The 24978-nt window shown below is 46.7% G+C and overlaps 1 protein-coding gene across 4 annotated transcripts in view; it reads left to right on the top strand.

Moving 5' to 3' along the window:
• Osbpl3 (oxysterol binding protein like 3) overlaps nt 1-24750 on the top strand; it is a 172329-nt gene extending 147579 nt beyond the window's left edge. For 3 of the 4 annotated variants that reach the window (XM_075955153.1, XM_075955154.1, XM_075955152.1), the window contains 7 exons: nt 3678-3741; nt 7598-7676; nt 9510-9654; nt 14147-14291; nt 16555-16681; nt 18377-18499; nt 20723-24749. In XM_075955153.1, coding sequence (XP_075811268.1) covers nt 3678-3741; nt 7598-7676; nt 9510-9654; nt 14147-14291; nt 16555-16681; nt 18377-18499; nt 20723-20819 — 780 coding nt within the window. In that variant the 3' untranslated portion in view covers nt 20820-24749. Of the gene's footprint in view, nt 1-3677; nt 3742-7597; nt 7677-9509; nt 9655-14146; nt 14292-16554; nt 16682-18376; nt 18500-20722 lie in introns of all 4 variants that reach the window. The other variant, XM_075955151.1, reaches the window with a different exon arrangement.
• The last annotated feature ends 228 nt before the right edge of the window (nt 24751-24978 follow it).

Here is a 24978-nt window from a genome sequence, read left to right as displayed (position 1 = left end):
CAGTACATCTACCGTGGGACTCAGATCAGAGGACCAGGGCCAAAGGGCAGGTGCTCACGCACCCAGAGAGATCACCAGAGAGCTCCAGAGAACTTAGTCTTCGGCTCCATGAATCGGATCCCGAAGTAAAAAGCAAAAAACACATCTGGCCGTTTCCTGCAGCATCGAACGTGCCTTCTGTTTGCTCAGCATGTGTGTGTGTGTGTGTGTGTGTGTGTGTGTGTGTGTGTGTGTGACTTGCATGAGTGGCTTAAGTCCCTGGAGCCCTTGTCTTCATCCAATGGGAGTGGCAGTACTTGGCTGGCAGGCGGTAGGAAGGCATAAATGAAAGGGTGTTGTGACGATAATGCCTTACACCAAAGAGTGCATGGTTAATGGTTATTGCCCTTATATTTAGAGAGGACTTTAAGATGCCTTTAAATGAAGTGTGGAGAGGAGTTAAAGAGGAGCCATAGGAGCCCAGGAAATCCGATAAGATACACGTGTCTCTGCTAGCACCTGGGGCTGAGTGCCTCCAGTGACGCAGAGTGAGTCCTCAGGCTGCCGCCTGCCGCGCAGGTTTGCTGTCGTTATGACCACTGGTCCTGACGGTAATGGAGACAGAGCATCTGTCTGGGTTTTAGCCTTATGACTCAAATTGCTACTTTTAGTGCTTGAAGAAAAACTGGGTGTCTCGGAACAGAACAGGGATGCCACCGCTCTGTGCCGTTACTGCGACTGACGTGGGTTTCCCCACTAGCAGGTTACTTGGGAAGCAGGATTATGATCTCAGGAGAATGTGAATGTGTCTGTCATCATGCACACATGCACACACATGCATGCACGCATGCGCACGCGCGCACACACCCTTTCTTTCTGCCCTCATTCACCCTTACCAGATGATGCACTCTGTGAAGCCCCTACCATAGCATATCTAAGGAGCAGCATCCGTTTCCTTTCATGTTCATACTTGCTTGTGTGACTTTTCTGCTTCTGGCCCAGGACAACAGTCTGTCCCACGGAAGTAGCATGAGGTTGCACTTGTCCAGGGTTAGCTTGATGTGTTGTAGCTGGTAAGGGGCAGGGCTAGCTAGTTCTCTGATTCCCATGACCCCAGTGCCAGCCTTCTTGCCTGCCGGTACTTCTTTTGGGTCTGTCTAAAGGCAGTTGGCTGAACACTGTTAATCAGCTGTGGTGGTTTAAAAAGAGCACACCTGCATTCCTATAAAATGTGTGCATACTTCCTGATATCACAAGATCCCTCTAGTTCTTACGGATGGTACGCCGCTCCATTTTATTGACTTGCAACAGACTAGGCTCGTGATGTTTGTATGCAGTAGTTTGGTTTGGTATTTCTACTTGGGGGTCCCATACACGTAGCAAGTTCTTGATGGTGGCTGTATTGCTCCCTCCCACATTCCACGGCTCCTCGCCCACTCCAGTGGGACATGTCAGGTAGGTAGAGAACTGTGATTGGAGGAGGGGGGTGGCCTTATTCCAGTTCAACCATATGCAACCTTATGATTTAAAATTCAGCTAGACTATTCTGAGAGCGCTCTCATGGGAGGAAGGAGGGGGATAGAGGGCTTTGTGCTCCAAAGTATTGCCCAGTAGTTGGGCTTTCAAAGCCGTTGACAAAGAGAAGCAGGCGGTTGCTTTGATTATAGGAGTTGCAGCCTGAAGATAGTGAAAATTTCTCTCCAAAACTGCAGAAAAAAAGCAGGGGCCTTGTCACGTCAGACAGCACATGGGGAACTAAGACACATCAAGCGACAGCAGCGTCCCACCTCCTGCTTCCCATAGCTGGGATTTCAGCTCATTGAGTAATCTGAAGGTGTGGATACTATTTCTGTCTTTCTCTGCTTTCCTGGCTCCACAGCCTGTCAGTTAAGGCTGTGGGCAGGATGCCTGGGAATCCATCAGCCCAGCAAGCTCCGTACAGGGGGTGGTTTACAAAGCAGGATTCTCAGCATGGGTGAGCCCAGGGCGGGTGAGTGAGTGACTGTGGGCTTGTCATTGTCTGTTCCCTCCCCCCATCCCTTCTTACACACCTGCTCGGTCCAGATAGAAGTCCTGAGTGGTTAATGTGATGTGTCTGAGAACAGTCCAGCTACTTGACACTTTGTTCCTGAAGTCTACACACCACCGATACTCAGTTTTGCTTTGCTGATTTCTCTCCATGCTGTGGTTTGGGAAACTGGACCTATCTGGTTTCAGCCTCCACACTGTTCATAGGAAAGACCTTGATTAGACCCTCCGAATAGAAGATAACCTCTGCTAAGAGCCATTGAAATCGGAGGAATTTCTGGACGCGCAGTGCCAGCACGGCTGGTTTTCCCATGAGTACTGATCTGTGAGAACAGCACAGGGTCCTGAGTGCCACCGAGGTAAAGAGATGGAACACAGCCTCCATTTAGTACTGAGCGGCTTGATTGGTGGGTAAAACAAGCAATGGTGCCCCCCAGTGGCAGCCTCCGTTTCGAGGCTCATCCCTTCTAGGATATAATTATTTACTCGTTCAAGATTGCTAGTATATATTGATGATAGATAGGTTTCTTTTTTTGCGAGCATGTGTGTCTGCAAGTGTGCATTTGTGCTTGTGTTACAAGCACGTGTGTCTGTGTGTGTGCGTGCGTTCATGTGTTGGCAGGTACATGTATGTGAGCCAAAAGAGAACTTCATGTTTTCCTCAGAAACCATCTGTGTGGTTTTGATGTTTTTCTGAGGCAGGGTCTCTCACCGGCCTGGTACTCATCAAGTAGACTAGGCTGCCTGACCTGTTTGTCTCTGCTGTAGTGCTGGGATTACAAATGACAGCCAGCACGCCCAGCTTGCTTGCTCCCCGCCTTCCCCAGTGTGGGTTCCGGGTCTGCATTCAGTTCCCCGCACTTACACAGCAATGGCGCCGTGGACTGATCATCTCCACAGTCCTCGCGCCTTTCCCCTCTTGGCACTCGATGAGCTTTCTCCAATGGCTATGGCTAGTTCTGCTTTACAGACACAGTATTCTGAAGAATTCTCTCCGGGGCCAGTGAGATGGCTCAGCTGGTAAGGGCACTGGCTGCCAAGACTTAGGACCTAGGCTCCATCCCTAGGACCCACAGCGTGGAAGGTGAGAACCGACTCCCACAATTGTTCTCACCTTCCACGTGGGAGCCCTGGCACGCGAGCGTGTGTATGTGCATCCCACACGCATGGCCGATAAATGAGTGAATAAATTTTAAACATTAAAAAAAGAAAGAACTCACTTGGATTGACCATATCAGTGACGTATGGTTTGGTTTTCTGAGCCCTAGGGGGACATATCTTTATGTTCTGTTACTTAGAAGTGGCACGGCGGAACCGTGACACTGACCTCTTGGTTAAAATGCTTGTAAGTCTTTTCATAGCTGAGGAGAGTGCAGACCTCAAGCGGCCCTCTTTTTATTTTATACTGTTCAGTTCATGCCTATGTCCTCATCACTTGAGGCTGGCCATGCTCCCAGGAAAGCTTCTGGAGGCTTCCATTCACAGCTTCCTTCCCACCCACCCAGAGGAAGTGGGAGCTGGCTACGTCAAGACTGCCCTCTTGAAGACACACTTGTTCAAGCTGTAGCATTGCCCCGGTGGCCCCGGCTCAGCGCGAGGGGAAAAGCAATGGCTTTCCAGCCATAACATTTCCTCAAATTATGTTTTTTTTTGTCCTTTGTCTCCATCAGGTCAGCCACCACCCACCGATCTCCGCCTGCCACGCTGAGTCGGGAAACTTCGTTTTCTGGCAAGGTACGTGCTGATCCATGTGGCCTCCGCTTTCATAGCATTGAAGATTTCATGTTTTCCGGGGATTGCTCAGTCTTGCCAGGATCAAAAGCAGTCCCTGACCCGCTCTTCAGACAGTGTCAGCCCTCCTGATGCGCGACCCTCTCCCTCCTGAACAGCAGCTGACGTGTACCACATACTCATTGACAGTGTGTTATTTTGTTGATTCTTATGGATGCTACGGATACAAGAGATTGACTCATTTTTTGCCTCTTAAGAAACCTCCTCCATGTGTACCTGAGTCACCTGTTCCTGGAGCTTTTCCTTCACCTTACTCTACAACGTCTTGACATGCAGGGGTTGCGACGGAGTGTAGACAACACATAGGTCTCTTGCTTTTTAAGAATTTAAATTCCGTTTCCAAAATTACATTTGGCACCTCTGAATTCTATTCATCTTTGTTTTTATGAGCGTTTTTAATTCATTGCGCTTTCATTTCATTTAGTGTGTGTGTGTGTGTGTGTGTGTGTGTGTGTGTGTGTGTACGTGTATACGTACGCATGTATGTAGATCAGATGATAACTAACAGGACTGGGCTCTTCTCCCATCCTGTGGGTCTGGAGGATGAAACTCATGTCCATCAGGCTTGGTGGCAAGCACCTTGTCCTGCCGAGCCACCTCGTTGGCCCCTTGTTTTGTTTTTAAGTGTTGTTTGGAGGTTTTCATCTGTGCTTTGTGTGGTTATTGTCTGGCTTGTTGTTTTTGTTTGTTTGTTTGTTTTGTTGTTGTTATTTTAAATGAGACAGGGTTTCTCTGTGCAGCTTTGGAGCCTGTCCTGGGTTCTCTCTCTCTCTCTCTCTCTCTCTCTCTCTCTCTCTCTCTCTCTCTCTCTCTCTCTCTTGACCTGGCTGGCTTCAGACTCAGAGATCCACCTGCCTCTACCTCCCGAGTGGCGGGATCAAAGGCGTGTGCCACCACTGCCCGCCACCACTGCCTGGCCTGTCTGGCTTTGTTTTTACTACTCTCAAGATCCCAACCCAAAGGTTTGGGAGAGGCAGGTACTTCTACCACTGAACTTTGGCCCCTCCCTCTTTACATTTTCAGGGTTGTTTTGGTACTGATGTTCCTAAAGCTTACTTTTGGAGATGGAGGAGATGGCAAGTTGTTCTAAAAATAATGCCCCACATTTCTCCTACATGAGTGAGTTTTATTAAGTTTCCATTTATTCAAAAGATTGGAGTACAGTAAGAGAAACCGAGCACACATCATTTTCTTTTAAAATGTTGTTTTGTTTGTTGGAGACAGAGGCTCATGTAGACAGGACTAGCCTCCAATTTGCTACATAGACCAGGATGACTTTAAACTTCTTAGACTAGTGTGACCTGGAACTTCTTACCTCCAGGCTTGACCTCCCAAAGCGCTGGGCTTACGGGCGTACCCCACCACACCTGGTTTATACAATGCAGAGGACTGAACTAGGGCCTCACACATGCTAAGTGTGCAATTGCCAACTGTTACATCCCAGCCCCTGACCAGTTTTTAAAAACGTCCCCTTTACTAACGTTGCCATTTGGTTCCCGTGATGTCTTTATGTCCGTGTACATATGCATGTATCTCTGTGGGATCTGAAAGCACAGAGCACACGGGAACACTCCACCCTCCTGCTGCATTATCCACTTACTTGGTATGGATGCAATCAATATGAAAGTTAAAAGGGGAATGTTTCTTTTACATAATCTTTGCTACAGATGCTTAATATTAAATATTGAAGATTCACCTGAGATTTCTCCACTTTTCATGAAAACCTTCTTGTAGCAAGTCTTTCTCTGTTCTGCCAGCTCCCAACTAATGACACAGAGATTTCTTATTAATTATGAAAACTTGGCCTTAGCGTAGGCTTATTTCTAACTGGCTCTTATAACTTAAATTAACTTATTTCTATTAACTTACATGCTATTACATGGGTCATAGTTTTTACCTCTCCTCCTGCGTGTCCTGGTTCCTCTGCATCCAGCTGGCAACTAACCCTTTTTTCTTCCCAGTGCTCTCTCTGTCTGGAAGTCCCACCTATACCTCCTCTCTAGCTATTGGCCATTTAGCTTTTTACGAAACCAATCACAGTGACATATCCTTACACAGTGTAATCAAATACTTCACAAGAACTTCTGGAAATGTTTCTCATAAGGTTCTTAACTCCTACCTAAAAGTCTCATTGGCCTTGTAAGTATTTCTTTCTTGTTTTCTTATAGCTCTACACTTTTGTCTTTAACAAGAGAACCTTCTCAGAATAGTCCCTGAAAGTTCTTTGTGTTACACACGTCCCTACTCATCCTTTTCTGGGTGATTTTACCTGTTCCCTTGGTGTAGGATCTTCAAATCTGCACTTTTCTCTGCTTTTTGACTGGGTTGTTTAGATCGTTTACATTTATTGTGGTTATAGATGTAGGTGATTTAAATGTGCCTTGTTTCCTAATTAGTTAAATCTATTCCTTGCTCCCCCTTTTCTGTTTTTAATGCCTTCTTTTGTATTAGTTAAGTACTTTCTATATGCCTATTTTATCTCTTCTGTTGGATTATATCTATAGCACTTTGTTTTGTGCTTAGTTGTTACCTCAAGATTATATATCTTTAAGATATTACAGTCTGCCATCAACTGGCATTGTTATATATAAATTTGGATGTAGTAAGAAACATAACAAAGTAAACCCAACCTCTGTGAGATTGTGTGTATGTTGCAAATTCATCAATGCATTGTTATCTTTGCTCAAATCCAATTCTCTCTTTTTCAATTTTCTTACCAATTTTATTAAGAAATGCCCACATACTATATTATTTACCCACTTAAGATATATAACTCTGTTTTTTTGTTAGCACAATTAATTTTAAAATAGTTTAATCACTCCAAAAACAGCATCTTAGCTAATAATGCTCCCACAGCTTCCTTCAAATTCATGATTTGCTGTATGCCATCAAAGGAATCCACTTGCCTCTCTCACCTGAACTGCAGCTACGCATCTCCCAGCCTTTCTCATTTCCTATAGTTCTTCTGTCTCAGTGCAGCCGCTGGACAGGGCCTGCTTCTCACTGGCTCTCCCCTTTCTCTCTTGGTGGTGGCATCTGCAACTTAGGACAGCTGGTACTGCTTATATAGGTTCTCTCCTTTCCTTAACCTGTGTCTGTGTGCTGCTCCATCCTCCACTGTTGCTTTTTTCCCATGAGCCCTTGCACCACAGTGGTTGGCTTGACTCACTTCATTTCTGTGCATCCCCTGAGCAGCCGCAACAACCAGATATCTGATCCCCTTGCTTTTATCCACTCTGTCAACACTTTGAAATTTTTTTATAAGGTTTTTATATAATTGCACTGGTTGATTCTTTTCAATTCAAACAAGACTTCTTGCGAGGTTTGCAGAACCCACTGTTTCCTTAGAAAGCCTGACTTCCTACTCTTCTCCTTAGATAGTCTCAGACCTTTAGCCAGACCCACACTCCACTCTCTTACTCTCCTGACTTTTTAAATACTGTTTTTCCGATACCGACTCCTCTATGCTCCACAGACTTATTTGTGTTCTGCAGAGCCCTGCTTAAATGACCCTTTCTGACAAGTCTCTGTGACGCCATAGCACACTGGGGACAGCCCGTGTCTGTGTGACCGCGACTTGTTCTCATCTCGTTTTTGTGCTGTTGACTCTTTCAAGAGAACTTGGCCTTACAACTTTGTTTTCCTAATTCTGTTTTGGGTACCTGTTTCTAGTGCATGAATAATTGCCTCCATTAGAACCAATTTATCTGTGGCAGTTACAGAATGACCAGTCATTTGTCGAGCCTCTGGTCTACCTACCTGTCTTGTCGAATATGTGACATTTGATATTTTGTTTCAGATGTGAGATGGAAAAACAAATTCTGGGGGAAATCCATGGAAATTGTCCCAATCGGCACAACGCACGTGACGCTGCCAGCGTAAGTTCCTGCGCATTAGGAATGTCAGCTCTTGGGTCAGAAGTCCACATTAGCAGACTGTCGAGGCTGCCCACCAATCCCTCCGGCTCGGAGATGATGCTTTTCTCTCTCCTTCCATCTGGCAGTGAGTTCAGGTGGCCTCTGCCTGGCAGGCTCCCAGTCTAGTGCTTTCTCCCACCGGATGGAAATGCCTCCCACAGACAACAGCTCCCTGAGCAGATTTTAAGACTAGTTTCTGCCTCTCTCCAAGATAAAAGTTCATTTTTCTTCACCACTGTGGTCCCGTCTCACTGACAGAATTCCCTCAGAGACGGACATGGCTTTGGTGATGCAGGTCTCATTAGTAGGCGTTCCTAAAGCGATCAGGCCAGACTGGGGAGTCACATGCTGCTGTGGCCCTTCCTCCCGTGACTGTCGTTGGTCCCTGGCACCCAGCCGCCCGCACGGTAGCTTTACCCGAAATAATTACACAGAAACTGTATTCTTTTAAAACTGCCTGACCCATTAGTTTCAGTTTCTTATTGGCTAGCTCTTACATATCGATCTAACCCATTTCTATTAATCTGTGTAGCCCATGAGCTGGCTTACCACGAATGATCTTAACCTGCGTCTGCCTGGAGTGGGAGAATCATGGCGACTCCTGATTCAGCTTCTTTCTCCCAGCATTCTGTTCTGTTTACTCTGCCTACCTAAGGGTGGGCCTATCAAATGGGTCTAGGCAGTTTCTTTATTAATAAGAAATCACTCCCACATCACAGGCTGCCACTCCTTCCTTGTCACTCTGTCCTTGCCTGCCTCTCAGGACACGTGGGAAGATTTGACACATGTTATGCATAGGGCACTTAAAATACTGCTTACTGTCTCCTCACAGTTGCTACTGGACTCTGTGAGCAATGCCTGCATTCTTCCTCATGAAAGAGGGGTAAATAATCTGTGACTGTTAAAGTGTGGGAGACCGGCCCCCCACTGTATCTATTAAAGTGTGGGAGACTAGCCCCCCTGCACCTATTAAAGTGTGGGAGACTGGCCCCCCTGCACCTATTAAAGTGTGGGAGACCGGCCCCCCTGCACCTATTAAAGTGTGGGAGACCACCCCCACTGCATCTATTAAAGTGTAGGAGACCAGCTTCCCACCCCACTGCATCTATTAAAGTGTGAGAGACCGGCCCCCCTGCACCTATTAAAGTGTGGGAGACCAGCCCCCACTGCATCTATTAAAGTGTGGGAGACCGCCCCCCACTGCATTTATTAAAGTGTGGGAGACCACCTCCCACTGCATCTATTAAAGTGTGGGAGACCGGCCCCCCTGCACCTATTAAGTGTGGGAGACCGCCCCCCCTGCACCTATTAAAGTGTGGGAGACCGCCCCCCCTGCACCTATTAAAGTGTGGGAGACCGCCCCCCCTGCACCTATTAAAGTGTGGGAGACCGGCCCCCCTGCACCTATTAAAGTGTGGGAGACCAGCCCCCCACCCCACTGCATCTATTAAAGTGTGAGAGACTGGCCCCCACTGCATCTATTAAAGTGTGGGAGACCGGCCCCCCTGCACCTATTAAAGTGTAGGAGACCAGCCCCCTACCCCACTGCATTTATTAAAGTGTGGGAGACTGGCCCCACCCCCACTGCATCCTTCTACCAAATTCCTTTCCATAGCCTGGCAGTTTGCTTGCCCGAGAACCTCAGTCACATGTCGCTTGGAGCTTTATTCGGGGCTGGGTCTGCAACTGAGGGCTGCGTGTTTCATTCCCCGCCTCATCATATAAAGTAGGACGGCCCACTGCGTCTGTGGCTGGTTCTTCTGGGAGTCATCTTTGACATCCCCTCTCTTTCAGTTTTGGGGATCACTTTGAGTGGAACAAAGTGACCTCCTGCATCCACAACATCTTGAGCGGACAGCGGTGGATCGAGCACTACGGTGAAATTGTCATCAAGAACCTGACCGATGACTCCTGCCACTGCAAAGTGAACTTCATAAAGGTACCAGAGGGGGCCGAGCTCTGGTGCTAGAAGAGGGCAGGGCCAGGTGGCCAGAGCACAGGCTGTCACTTGACCGGGACGTTGACCCTGCCTGCCTCCCCTGCCGTGGGCCCTCAGTAAAGAGCCCGTCATCAGACCATGTGACAGAGAGATACACGAAGGCATTGTGCTAAGTGGATAAACCAACATGAAAACATGTATTCTATGTTATTGTATTGTCTATTCCAATTCCATGGATCACCAGAACAGCCAAGGTTAGAGGAAAAGAAAATAGAGCAGGGGTCATCGGGAGCTGTGGGGGGGAGGGGGGGAGGATAGAGAGTTTGTGTCACGGGTTCGGAGCTTCTGTTTAAAAAAATGGAAACATTCTAGAAATGGAAAGTAGCTGCAGTTGTACAGCACTGTGAATGTACTTCATAGTTTTGAGCTGTGCATTTGAGATGGATGGAATGAAGCCAGACTTGGTGGCATGTGCCTGGAATTGCAGCGCTCAAGAGGTTGAGGCTTGTGAATTGCGAGTCTGAGAGCAATCTGGACTACAACGTGAGACTGTCATGAAAGGAAGGACTTGGGGCGGGGACCGCTATGCTTGTGTGTTTTGCCACGAGGCAAGGTGCGACCAACCGTTCCCTTTACAAAGCTGTCCACTCGCTTCCATCCTCTCAAGTAGACACCTGCGTTCTCTCACCCCTCGGAATGCGTGTGCAGCCGTGGTGTGTGCACACGCGCGCTCACACACACTCACACACCCTCACTCCTCCCAGTCCCAGCTCCCGCTGCTACCGGCTCACTCCTGTCTGCCTGCTAAGCCACTGAGCACACTGCCCGTCTTTCTGCCCTTCCTCCCCCGACCTCTTTTGCGAAGATCCTGTTGTCTCCACCTCACTCTGTTGTCTGCTCCATTTCACCATCAAATTTTCTTCAAGGTTTTTTGTTACCACTGAAGTTAGCTTCCTAGTTCTTTCTTTCCCAGTCTGTCTCTCTGCTCCCCTCATGCTCCTTGCCAGCCCCAGCCCCACAGGAATAAAAACCTGGTTGTTCCTGCTCATCCTACAGCCCTGATTGGCCCTCAATCCTAACAGCTGAGGCCTCAGAATGCTCAGATAGGTGAGAAGGCCAGCCAGGTGCAAGAAAATATGTAGGGCCTCTCTCCAGCTTCCTTAATCTGGGACCCACCCCTTTCTCTCCCTCCTAGAATTACTTCGCTTTTTAAAACCTCGTGTACTTAAAGTGGCTTTAAGGCACAGTCCTTGCCAAAGGATGTTTACATTTAACTAAGATCAAAATCCTAAACGGAGTGCAAATCCGTACAGTCCTCTCTGTGCTGCCTGTGAACCACAGGGGACATTTGTGTGGTCAACCAGGCAGCTGGGGCAAGAATGTGTTCCCTGAGTCCAGGTAGACCAGTTGTCCACATCGCCTCAAAGGAATGTACTCACCCTCTTGTCTACCATCCACCTGGTCTCATCTTCTCAGTACCAGAGAAAGACTGAGTTAGTTTGTTTGAGTCCAGGCTGGCCTCACACTCAGAGCCATCCTCCTGCCTCAGCCCTCAGAGTACTGAGATTACTGGTGCCTACCATCACACGGCTTTACAGGAATTGTGTGTGTGGTTATTTGAGATGGTGTAGTTATTTAAGATGAGCATTGGGTGTTGAAAGAGTGGGGGCGGACACCAGACTCCCGTGGGGCTTGGCTGTGCCTCCTCCGTGGCTTCCCATCCAGTCATCAGCGTTTGTTTGGTTGGTGAATATCGCAAAGGGAATAATTCTGACCCCTGCTTCCCAATAAACATAAGGGTTTGGGATCCTTTCTTCGGCTGCCACTTTTACAAGGCTGGAGAACTCGGTTCCTGGTGTCTGACTCTCTTCCCTGGCATTGCTGCATCCCACCTGCATTGTCCCAAAGCTTTGCAGGAGAAAAACTGAACCCGTAGAAAATGACCTGGAAACGCCACTAAACTTTCCAAATACGGCTGCAGTTTCCGCTGAAAATAGCGCTGGGGCTTTTGATTTATGGAGAAACACCTTCTGTTCGTGACAGTTTTTAAGAGTGGCCAGGTACTTGGGACAGTTTCAAAGAATCACCTCTAGGGAGTTGGCACTCCCTCTGCTGGCCGGAGCTTGCTACTGCATAAACTAGACTGAGCTGAGCTAAGCTTCAGGGAGTTGGGATCAGCAGGGTTGAGCTGAGCCATAGTCAAGGCTGCCTCTCAGGCCACTACTGATAAATACTGAGACAGTGTCTTGTATGAGGACCCTGCAGCTGGAATGGGCCCAGAAGGGGAAAATAGTAGAAATTGCAATGTTAAGCAACCTCTTTAGTATGCAAATGACTGTTTTCTTCAAGTAAAAAAATTATGAGTTAATTTTAAATTGCAGTAGTGAGAGCGCTCAGACTTTGGAATCGCAGTGACATGCCTGGGGCAGCTGCTAATACACTAACCAGTTAGCACTGGCTAATGCACTAGGTGCTTGGCGAATGCCTAAGAACTGAGTATCGCGTTCCTGCGTTACATAAAGCAAAGGCAGAAAAAGTGCATATCTACACGCATGTTTGTTATTAGGATATTAGCTGTACATTTTACTAAATAGTTAAGGGTGTTTTGTTTTAAATCCAGAACGTAGGCAGACTAGAAAGCCTATAAATGAATCCACATCTTTACACTTAATTGATTTTAAAAAAGATCCCAGTAGCACATGGCGAGAAAGGACAGTTTCTTTGGTAGTGCTGCTGAGACCCCTGGATAGCCTCGTGCGAAAGAGTAAATATTTGCAATCTGACAAGGTGTTAAAATGCAAAACATAGAAAGGAAGCCAACTCAACAGGAAGAAAATAGTGGATAACTGGGGATCTGGATGTGGCAGTATGCCCTGGTCAGACCAGCTCCTAAACTCAGGTGGCTAAAGCAGGAAGGTCACTGTAATGAGCTATAGGGCAGGAGCCTGTCTCAGAAATAGAATGCAGTCTATGCACAGACAAACCATAGATGCTAGAGAAAGTGCAGTGAGTCCGGCTTGAGGCTACAGGCTCTTGCTGCAAGCCTCGGGGTTCGGATGCCGTCTCCAGAACCCACGTGGTGGGAAGAGTGAACTGACTCCTGGAAGTTGTCCTCCGATTTCTACAGGTGTGCTGTAGCATGCTCAAGGACATGCGCGTGTAAGCCAGTGTTGTCAGCAGAGGCACACAGAGCTAGAAACACAGCTCAGTGGCATGGAGCCTGCCTCCCAGAAGAGGGGAACAAGTTCACACAGACGAATGAATGGATGCTCAGCATCACTAATCAATCACCCAGGATATGCAAATTAAAAATGCCGTGAGATGTCACCTCACTCCCTCTTATAACAGCTCACTTCCAGGGTCGGTGGTGGCGCAGGCCTTTAATCCCAGCATTCAGGGAGTGGGGGCAGAGGCAGGAGGATTTCTGAGTTTGAAGCCAACATGTCCTACAGAGGGAGTTATAGGACAGTCAGGGCTACACAGGGAAACCCTGTATTGGAAAAAAACAAAAACAAAAATGCAGCTGACACCAAAAAGATAGAAGGTAGATCTGAGAACTGAAGAGAAGAGAACCTTGCAGACTGCGAAGGGGACATGAACCAGTGCAGCCCTTAGGGAGAAGGAAGGTCCTCAAAACACTGAGCTTCTCTGGGGCCCTGCAGTCAGACTCCTGAGTAGGCAGGCAAAGGACATGAAATCAAGACTTCGTGTTCTTCACATCACTGTACACAGGAGCCAAAAGGGATCTACCTAAGTTCAATCAACTCAGATACAATGCAGAATCTGCACAATGGAATACTGCCCGGCCAGGGAAAGAATGAAGTCCTGTCGTTTGCCTGTTTGTGAATGTGTGTGTTTGTGTGTATGTGCGTATGTAGCAGATACTGTGCAAAGTGAACTAAGTAAAGCTCATAAAAATGTAACATCATCTCATCTGTATGGGGAACTAAAAATGTTGACTGCTAGAAGCAGAAAGGAGGGAGGAGATGAGCAGAGGTAGGGGTGAGGCTTGGGAAAATTACTGATCAAAGGATACAATCTTTCCGAAAATACAACAACGCCACTAACAATGTATCTATAGTCTCAAAAATTGACAACCACATTTTTTAAGTGCCCTCACCAAAAAAAAAGTGAGATAAAATATGCTTATTAGCTTGAGTTTAGCCATTCTAAAATGTGTACATATTTCAAAATGTTATTTTATATATGATAAATATATATAATTTGTATTTTTAACTAAATAAGCAACCCATAACACTCTTATGGCTTTTTAAATTTCCCCTAAGATATAATGTCCTGTAGTTCAGGCTAGCCTCAAATTTGACTTGCAGCTGAAGATGACCTTGAACTCCCGACCCTCCTGCCTTCTTTATAAAAGAACACCACGGGGCCTGAACTTAGTTCTTTATCTTGCTTTCTTTATTCCCCCATTTAATACCTGTAATAAGCGGATGCCAGAATCTTTCCCAGACCATTCTCATCTGCATTCTAGGCAAAATACTGGAGCACTAACGCCCATGAGATCGAAGGCACGGTGTTCGACCGCCATGGGAAGCCTGTGCACCGGCTGTTTGGGAAATGGCATGAGAGCATCTACTGTGGAGGCGCCTCCTCCTCCACGTGTGTCTGGAGAGCAAGTGAGTGTCCACGGGATCCCAAGCACGGGGCGGGACCGGGAGCTGTGAGGGGCGAGTGCTGCTCTCTGTCTCTGGCTGCCGCCCGCTTGTTAGCAGGTTAGCGGTGCCGGCCCATCCAAGTCCTGGTCATGCTTACAATAGCCCCTCAGTTTGGCTGCTGGGTTCCATCCTGGGTTCTCAGGACCTCAGAAAGGAAACACTGTCCATCCAAGGGTGGCCTAGAGGGCTCTAGGGTTCCTGTCACACCAGGGACTGCCACAGGCTTTGTTGGAAGGCCGGAGAAATGCAGGGAGGAATCCCCAAGCAAAGGTCAAGAGGAAAATGTCACTAGAAAAACAGTGACCTGAGCTTCCGAAAGCATGCATGATCCCCAAATTGGCCCAACCCCAAAGGCCACCCTCGTCTCCTTTGTCATCCCAGAAGACACAGCCCCTGGAGCAGCTGTGCCAAGAAGGCTGTGGAAGCCCACGGCCTCCACCAGCAACACTTTAGTCTTCTGACTGAAAAGTCAGAGTCATCTTACGAAACCCCTCTCCTGGGATCAGGGCTCTCTGGATGGATGTTAGGTTGGGGAAGGGAAAAGAAAAAAACGCTCTGTTCATCACTGAAACCGTGGGGCTACATGCCGTGTTTAATAAGCTGAGGGGTGACAGCCTCCTGTTGTTACCTCTACAGCCTGCTTGGCTCAGAGACACAGGTCAATGAGGAAGCATGCTACATGTGTTGGCTCCCATGCATGTAGATGGTTGTCACAGCTCAGCATCCGGTCACCTCATTGCCAGCAGGGAGGAAGAGGGGGACTAGAGAGCTTTTGATCTTGCACCTCCCTTTTCTCAAGAATGAAGCATTTCCCAGGATTCCCAGCCAGCATGTCTTAACATCAGCCTGACGCGGGTCCTGACCCATCCCCATGCCAGCTCGGGGCAAGAGGAAGGCACAGTTCACCTGAGCGTCAGCTTGATTTCTGTAAGGAAGAGATGTGGCTGCAAGAGCAGCAGCGTCTTTGTCGGCTGCAGCCACATCTTCCTCCATCCCAAAGGTTGCTGTGGAGCTGGATGCCGTCTCAGCGGCTGCCTCCCTAGCCTCAGAGGCACATATGTGACTGTTCACACTGACAGTCGCTCATTTGCTGGAAGCTGCCTCACGTTACATGCCTGTTACATGTTACAGTACCACAGCTTCACAGGGTTAAACAAATGCAACGCATCTTTGTATCGTTGAACAAATAGTCCACAGCACGAACGAATGTAACACACCTTCAACAAGTACTTCACACCAGTTACATCCTTACCATTCTTCCTTGACTTTGTCTTCACGTGAGCCTAGCGTTCCCCTGGCCCATGTTGAAGGAAACCTCTGTCTTTACCCTGGTGGGCGGGGTCTCAGGTGCTAAGCACTGCATGGAGCTTGGCTCCTGTGTTCTAGCTTAGGATGGGATACACAGGTAATGGGACTTGGAAAGCTTCACAAAGCAAGTCTGTGGCAGTGTTCACGGGGGACAGTGACAGGTGGATGTGGGACCAGCAAGTGTTATGACTGTCTGGGAACCTCCCTAGTCTGCGTTGGATTCTTAGCGGAGATCCAAGTTAGGGCAAATCAGAACCTAATGTTCTAACCCCAGGACATGAGATTTTAGGGTCTAAGACTTGGTGGGGAAAAAAAATGAGGGGAAGGGGGAAGAAAAGGACAACGTGTACCGACAGCCCTCAGGCAGTTCTGCAGTGGGACTTGGCTAGTTTTAAAAAGGCCTAGTGGGTTTATCTATTTGATTTGATTTTTAGAACGTGTGTGTGTGTGTGTGTGTGTGTGTGTGTGTGTGTGTGTGTGTGATGTATACGTGCAGGGATGTGCTTGCCACTGCAGGAATGTGGAAGACAGGGTCGACTTTGTGGAACCAGTTCTTTCTACCATACAGGTTCTGAAGTCAGCTTCTCAGCCTTGAGTGGCAGCTCCCTGGGCCCCTGGTGTGCATATTTGAATAACAAATTCTGTGATAGCTCAGTAGGACAGACGCTCTACAGCGCGCTGAATAAATTCACTAGAGGACCAAGGCAAAGAGACCATATCCCTGAGACAGAAAACTCAGACGGGAAAATCTGTAGAGAAATGCTCAGTAGCTACTTGTTAGTCAGAATATTTTAGTAGAAAGAGAACAGTTTAGAGTTAGAGATAGGACTTAGCTGGTCTGAGATGAGAAAGGTGGAGGGATTTAACTCACGCAAATGAATTGGGAAGGAGCCCTGGCGGTTTGTTTCTCTTGCAGATCCCATGCCGAAAGGCTATGAGCAGTATTATGGCTTCACGCAGTTTGCACTGGAGCTAAATGAGATGGAACCATTGTCAAGGTCTTTATTACCACCCACCGACACTCGGTTCAGACCAGACCAAAGGTAAGGGTTTATTCCAAGATCTTTCTCTCCAGAGACATTTAAAACAATCTACCAAGGGCGGTATTCACAATTGCCTGGCTGCCCGGAGGCTGAGGTGGGTACTGTCGTCAGGTACACAGGGACAGAGTGGCGGCTTCAAACATCTGTCTCAGAGGGATTAGAACCCGGATGTCCATCCTTGTGTGGTGTGTCCTCCACACATCTGTAGGACGCCATCTCTATTGAAATGTCAGAAAAGAGGGGAGGGCTATTTTGAAGAATGTCACTGTGTGTAGTAGTAATAAGAAAGTGACTGTTCATTTGCCATAATCAAAGCACCCCAGCTCTCCTGACCCCTCAAGTTGAAATGATTTTAGTGCACTGGGCTCTAAATTTGGATTCTGGGCTTGCTGTTAATCAGTTGTGTGGTCTGTGGCAAGGCTTTTCCTATTTCCCCACCTCAGTTTCCTATTCTGCAAGACAGAAAGAATAATCTCCCCAAGCCTTCTGTAACTGAGGCTCAAACTTTAAAGGCCACGTGAAAGGAAAGATTGCTGTGTATGACTTAACTTTTTTTTTTTAAAAAAAAGTCTTAAGTAGAAGTGTATAACCAAATTCACAGATAGATGATCAACATGGATCTGTACTAAAATCTTACAGCATCGATTTGTGCAAAAAATCAGTAAGATGTCACCTGGTAGGGAGAAAACGGACTTGGGGACATGAACAGTCCATGGCTAAGAGGCTCAGATATTCCTTAAACATGGAGAGAAATTCATTTTTGCTCAGAATATTTTTTTAGATACTAATTTTTAAAACCAGGTGAAAATACATTCTTACCTTAGATCAGAAAAAAAAAAGCAAAACGAAACCTATCTGTGGCTGGTGACAACAAGCTATAATATAAATAAATGTATAACATAAAAAGGGGAATATGAATTGCTTCAATTCCTTATAAAGTGTAGTTTTATAATGTATCCTTTACAGACTCACTCTTTTGTCCACCAATCCTAAGTCTAGAAATTTCTTTCTTTTTTTTTTTTTTTTTGGATTTTCGAGACAGGGTTTCTCCGTAGCTTTTTGGTTCCTGTCCTGGAACTATCTCTTGTAGACCAGGCTGGCCTCGAACTCACAGAAATCCACCTGCCTCTGCCTCCCGAGTGCTGGGATTAAAGGCGTGTGCCACCACCGCCCGGCTAGAAATTTCTTATACAGATATGCTTTCCTGTGTGTGAGTGGTTGTTGTCTAAAGTCATTCCCTGCAACATTAAATGTAGCACTAAAAATAGCAGGGACAGCCCAATGTCTACAGGTAGAGCACATTTGAAATAACGAAAGTAAACCCACAAGGCTGAATACTATAGAGCTATTAAAAATGACGATGTCCAGGCACTGCTGCAAGAAGCTCTCTGAGATGGAGGGCAGAATATGAATATGTGTTTATATTTGAAAAGTACGCACCAGGAAATGAACAGGGTGGCGCTGCCTGTCATGGAAGAGTGGGGGAAGCAGAAGACTGACTTGGGTTTCTCTAGTCTTTGAACCCTGAAAATATTACCTGTTCAAAAAAGGTTATTGTCTTCTGGCCCAGAGGACTGCATCATGGGCTGAAAAAAGGGGCCGGGTGTAGGCCATCTTGCCAGCCTCGGGCATAGAAGTGGTTGGTTGTTGTTTTTTTCAGTGACTGTTTCTTTCCTCTTTCCCCTCAATGCCCAGGCTTCTAGAAGAAGGGAACATAGAGGAAGCTGAGGTCCAGAAGCAGAGGATTGAGCAGCTGCAGAGGGAGAGACGGCGGGTCCTGGAGGAAAATAACTTAGAGCATCAGCCCCGCTTTTTCAGGTTTGTGTAGAGCTGTGGTGGCGAGCTGAGAGGTCCTGCCTGCGCTTCCTGGGTGCTGGTCCACTGCAAATAGTGTCTGCATAGGCGTCACTGTCTTCAGACAGGACTGGGGCCTTCCTCATTGCCTCCCTTGCTTCTTTCCCTCGGCTCAGCAGCGCCACCACCAAGAGTTCTTCAGTCAGAAGTGGTCCTAACACCCAGCATCTGCCTCGGAGGCTGGATGCTAGCAGGACTAGGTTTTACATGTTGACAGGCTAGCTGATGACCGCCCTACTGAAGAACTCAAAGTACCTACTATGCTTAGACCGGCAGTCCCAATATGTTTGTGCTTGCGTTTGAAAGATCTGATTGATCATTACTTTTAAATAGCTTTCTGGAGTTGGGCATGGGTAGCTTGGAATCAGTCATACTGGCAACCCCAGCACAGGGGACGCTGAGGCAGAAAGTTTGGTGAATGCGAGGCTAGCCTGGGCTATAGTGTGAAACCCTTTCTATAGATAGATGGACAGACAGACAAACAGACAGACAGATGACTTGTTGAGACTGTTTGTTTACTTAAAACTGTAAAAGGGCTGTGGGCAATGGCAGCCCTTCACCCTCTCCTGTTCTTATTTTGAATGGGAAGAAACAGAGGCTCAGAAAGTAGAGGGGGTTGAAGAAGGACCCGACGGAATCTTTCAGATGGGGCCATGCCTCTCCTGAGAACCTGGCCATGCTCTATGTGACTTGGGGATACGTAGAGAATGCCCGCTCCTGGTGGGTCCACCCCTGACCTGCAGCCCGTGGTTTGCTGATGTTTGGGGGTAGGTCTGGTTTTGTTTATAAGTCTGGGCAACAGGCATGGGTTCCAGAAGGCTGGAGGGACGAATCCTAGCATCAGGGAAATGTACATATTTGGAAACATTGAAAGAGCCGTCCTGGTGGCACAGACATGTAATCCTAACACTCCGGAGACTGAGCCAGGAGGGTTGCAAGTTCAAGGCCAGCCTCGGCAAGTTAAGAATGACAACAGAGTCAAAACCCTGCCTCTAAAAAGGAATTAAAATAGCACCCAGAGCATATATTTTATTCCTAATGGAGCTTAACTACCCTTAGTAGGGCAATACTAAGATGAACTATCATCCATCCCCACAATAGAATGTCATTCAACTGTTTAAAAAGGAGTGAGAATCCCTGTTGCTGAGGTCACCAAGCTTCCCTATAAAAAGCAGATGGTAGATGTTGGTGGCTTGGCAGGCGATGAGGCCTCGGCAATTAGCCCAGCTGTTCATCATGAAAGTAACCATAGATAATATTTAAAGAAATAAGTAGAGTTATGTTCAAAGATCTACAGGGCTGCTCATGTGGCTTGGTGGTAGAATAGTTAGATAGCATTCATGAGGCCCTAGACTTGATCCTAGCGTTGCAAAACACACACACTGGAGGCTGAACTGGGTCCTTGGGCCTTAGTTTGCTGACTTACTGAGGAGCAGCGAAGATAGACATCCACACCTTACTGCGTGAATGGAAAATGATCTCCAGCATAGACCGTGGTATCCAATGCCCAGTGGGCAGATCACTGCCCAGTGCTGTGAAAGGGAGGGAGGGCAGTGTGTGTGGACGCGAGCTTTCTCTGGCAGAATAAAGCGGACAACGCTGCCTCGGCAACAGACGTGAGGCTGGGAGGTAGGGGTGACCCCAAAATGTAGACTCGGAATCCTCTCATGCCTTTGGAATTTCCATCTAAGTAGCAGGTTATCTTTGCCAAGAGGAGTTCAACCGAAAGTTCTCGGTCCCAACTGGTGTGGTATCCAGTTCCAGTTCCTTTTTGGTAGGCTCTATTTGACTTGATGCTAGCTCAGATTGACTTTGATGAACCTAGCTGATTGTGTAGTATTCAATCATTTCCAGTGTGGTGGCTATTAGTCCAGCTCTGGACACACTAAGAGAGACAGAGAGAGACAGACAGAGAGAGCAGGGAATTGGAGAGAGACAGAGAGACAGAGACGTGCTCTCAAATGAACCACCTTCCCAGCCTCCAGGTTTAAGTACTTAATGTCAGAAGTAAAAAAAAAAAAAAAATGACTTCCAGCCTGCTGAGACCACTCTAATACCCAAACAACAGGAATAGGGGATACATCTGGAATGATAGTGGGAAAGCGGAGTGGGGTGGGGACAGAGTGGGGAGGAAGGACGTGATAGCAGAGTTTGCCAGAAACCCAGAAACTGTCTCATCTCTCACAGGAAATCCAGCGACGACACGTGGGTGAGCAACGGGACCTACCTGGAACTGAGGAGAGACCTTGGCTTTTCCAAACTGGACCATCCTGTCTTGTGGTGAAAAAGTAAAGAAGAAAGATATGTTAATGTACTTCCCCACATTTGCTTCCGGAAGCAGCACACACCTGTGTCTGTATGTTTAAAAGATAGCGTCTAGAACGATCCCTTGTTGCTTAGCTTAGCAATGTGAGCACTGAAGTATGTGTTTTCTTCAGTAAATTTCTCTACAATTTCAAGTATTATCATGATTGTTTATATGAATGTAGAACACCTCGGTATTTCCTTTTATATATAAACTATTTAATAAAAATGAAAGATTGAATGTTAACGTGTGGGTTTAAGAAAAAGAAGCTTTAACACTAATTTCCCAAAGGTGAGGGGGGACAGATCAAATTTATGCCTTATAAAAACCACACCGGAGAAAACAACCGTATCCCAGGTGCGTTAAGAATTAAGAACACCCAGGGTTGCTCACCCGTGCCCTAGCTCTCCAGGTTTAATTGGGAGCTGGGATATCTTTTTAACCCCAGACAGCTCTTGAATTGCTCAGACAGAACAATTCTGCTGGTGCTGAAGTACCAAGAATATTTTCATTTGCATTTTCGTGGTTAAGGCGTCTATGTAAGGTTAGCGGGATGCATATTTTTTATGTAAGTCGGGCATGGCCCATCTGGAAGAGGCCTTTTCTCCCTGTAGTTCTGTTGCCTTATATGCAATCTCCTTCCCCCTTAGAGAAGTTGTACTAATCAGAGAGGTCTCTAATAATTCAGTGTCCTGATGGCATCCTAGAGGGGCAGACGGCATCGCGTTTTTTTCTCAGTGAGAGCTGAATCCTTAACGATTTAAGAAATCCACTTTTAGCTTCCTGCCCCACCCCGGGCTTCCAAGCCCACCTTTGACCCTGATTGAGGATGGAATGTCTCCCCTTTAGTACAAGACCTATGGTAAATGGCCTGCGACCTTCTGAAGCTTTAGTGAAGTCACTGGTGGTCTGAAATAACCTGACCCGTCCTTCTTCCGTGTGGCATCGGTATTTTCTACCTCTCGCTAAGCTCTGTACTTCTCAACCATGTGTCAACAGTTTGACCCTCTGCCTTATAGACCAACACCAAGCATTGCTGTTCTGTGTGGTCCTGAGGAAGCCGCAAAGGTTTTACCTCTTCCTTCTACTCTCCTCTTGTTGAAACACTCTGAGGTCCCAGATAGGAGCTACCAAACGGAAACTATTGTTCCCATGTCCTATGTCACATTATGATAGCAGATTGTATGCAGTAGCTGAATTGTGTTAGCAAAACCATTTCGACTTCTGCCCAGAGCACATTAATACCAAAGCCTGATCGTTAAGCCTTTGACTTGAATGTCTGTAACAATTCTATGAAATTCATTGTGTGAAATGACAGGGTAAAGAACTTTCTATAGAAAGCATTTGAGGGGGCCTGTGAGATTGACTCAGCACGTAAAGGCGCTTACTGTACAAGTCTGGCAGCCTTAGTGTGATGATCCCCAGGACCCACAGAAGAGGTGGAGGAGAGACCCGACCCCGTGGAGTTGACGTGTGTCACAGCAGATAGCCAACTGAACAGCACTGAGTTTTCACAGTGGGGTGTTGAAGGTGAATTGGTAGTCTTTGGCGTCTGTGAGCGAACTGTCATTTTAAACAACTCATTAAATATTGGTTCACTTATTCCATTTTATGGAGACATCAAGACGAACACAGTGGGAATCTCATTTCCATTTCTAAGCAGCTGGGTGGCGCAGCTCAATTCTTTAGTTCCCGTTTCTTCTTCCTTTCCTATTAAAGCCTTATCCACATTCTGCTCACAGACATGAGGAAGCAGGCTGTAGGTTTAACGGCTCTCAGTGGGGAAACAAATCTGCTGTACACAATGTGAGGATAAATGCGGAGTTTTAGTAATATTGACTGTTAAATAGACCTGCTCCGGAAGCTGACTCAAAGGAGACAGAAAAACAACAGAAACAAAACCCCTAAAAATATACCACTGGAATGGGCGTCACCTTGTGGTACCAGTTGTTTGCTAATTCTTAGATTTTCTTGTGGTGTGATTTCTGTTGATTTCAAGCTTTATTGTAGGATCCCACCAACAGCTGACCCAAATGTCACCTTGGTAGTCACCTTATTTGAACCAGGGACAGGAATGAACAAAACATGTTCCGGAGCCATGTGTAAATTCTCCCCATCACTGCCAGTGTCTGGATGAGGGTTTCCTGAGATGCAGTTGATCTGGAGATGCGACCTTGTATTCGAATCTTAAAACTCTCTGCAGGAGGGTGGAGGCTGCTGGGTTCCTTCTGTCCTGTCTAACACCCCCTTCCAACAAGTTTGTCTGTGTAAGACTTGCTTATTTTGTAAGGAAAGCAGAACTGTGGTATTGCTGAGAAGAACTAAGGTGAAGGTTATGTTTCTGAACTCTGACTTTCTCAAATACATAACACCAATCCCTGCTCCATTTGATATGACGCTTTCAGCCTCTCTCATCCTAGCTATGCTATTTCAAGTTAATAGCTTAGGTTACAGATGTTCTCCTGTCTATAGAACCTGTAGTGTTCCTCTTTTCAGTACTCATGACCCAAACTGCAGCGCATCATTAAGGAATGAGCATCTTCAGTATAACAAAGGAGAAGAGCAGTTTCCTCCACAGGTCCTTGGGTACCTGAAGGAGGGTATTCCCTCTCCTCAAAGCCTCCATGCAGCTTCTTCCTGCAGTTCATGCTCTGATGCTAGGATGCCAGTGGTACTAATTAAACAGATGCAGTTCCCCTCCCAGACACAAGGGGGAGTCTGGTACTAACTAACTAGGTGGCAGTTCACTTCCAAGACACTAGGATGAGTCTGGTACTAACTAAACAGAAGCAGTTCCCCCTCCCACACGTGAGGGGGAGTCTGGGACTAACAAAATAGATGCAGTTTACTTCTAAGACACTAGTGGGAGTCTGGTACTAGCTAAAGAGATGCAGTGCACCTCTGAAACACTAGGGGGAGTCTGGTACTAACTAAACAGATGCAGTGCACCTCTGAGACACTAGGGGGAGTCTGGTACTATACAGATATAGTGTACCTCAGACTCAGGAGGGTTCTGTATTAAATAGGTGGAGTTTCACCTTAGAATATCAATACAGTTACCTACTCAGTAGCAAGAAAGCCTTAGCAGTTCCCGAGTCTTCCAGTGCAACTGGGGGGCTCGCTAAGGGAAAACTACAAAAACTGAGTCTTTTAATGTTTACTTCATTTAGGCTGATGTTTTCCTCATACCCTATTTTTAACTACTTCCAATCAATCATTTGCTCAGCCTTCTAGCATTGTCCTTCATCTGCCCTTGCCGGATTTATGATGAGATGTTTTATTCTACCCAAGCCAAAAATAGAGGCAAGGGTTACTGTGCTTTTTAATGTAGGCTTACTGTGCACTACAAGCTCTGACTGTCCTCAGATCCTCTGAGCTACCTAAGAGCGATAAGCTGCTCTCGTGATTTTAGGAATAACAGCTACAGTGTGTGGGCAGAATTTATCTGAATGTCTTTAGTTTTGATATCAACATCAGCATAAATCTATTTTTGCTAGCAGATTAAAGCTATTTTCGCGCGCTCACTTTTCTGTGTTGTATCGACCTGTGACTTGGAATTTATCTTTCTGTTGAAAGCCTACATATCTAACAATATCTGCAAATCATGATGGTCTACTACAGTGCAAGCCGGTTTTAAGGACTGGTTTTAGGGGATGTGGCCGTCAGAAATGACTACTCATTCATTTCATTCATGATTACTATTTTTTTTTTAATCTTCCTCTGTTACCCCCAGAGGATATGCTTTTGGGGGAAAAATTGATACTTGTAAATCTTCTATGTGATCTTTTGTAAAGTCTAAGTCCTACCTTGCTGCCCATCCCTGTCTGGCTTCCCAGAAGCCCCTTTCAGTCTGTTGTCTCTCCACCCCGGTGTGGCTCATTGACTGGGAATAAAGACTATAGTAACGATCACCTTTGTCTCTGTTTTTCCTGACTGTGGATAGTTGTGGTTGATGGAAGAGACAACACGACGCTTCCCAGAGTCTGTCTGGAGGAAAAAGCCTGCTCACCTAAAGGGACAGATCCTGAGGTATTGAACTTGGGAAACCCTGGGTTGCCATAGTCTTCTACCCTGCATTTCCCAGTCACCCTCAGCTTTGGAATAGGCACTAGGAGCTCCAGTGAGGTCAACCCTAGTC

This window comes from Microtus pennsylvanicus, chromosome 21, assembly GCF_037038515.1.
Source record: "Microtus pennsylvanicus isolate mMicPen1 chromosome 21, mMicPen1.hap1, whole genome shotgun sequence".
Classification (NCBI taxonomy): domain Eukaryota; kingdom Metazoa; phylum Chordata; class Mammalia; order Rodentia; family Cricetidae; genus Microtus; species Microtus pennsylvanicus.
The sequence above is the reverse complement of the archived record's forward strand: the minus strand, read 5'-3'. Positions and strand labels throughout refer to the sequence as shown.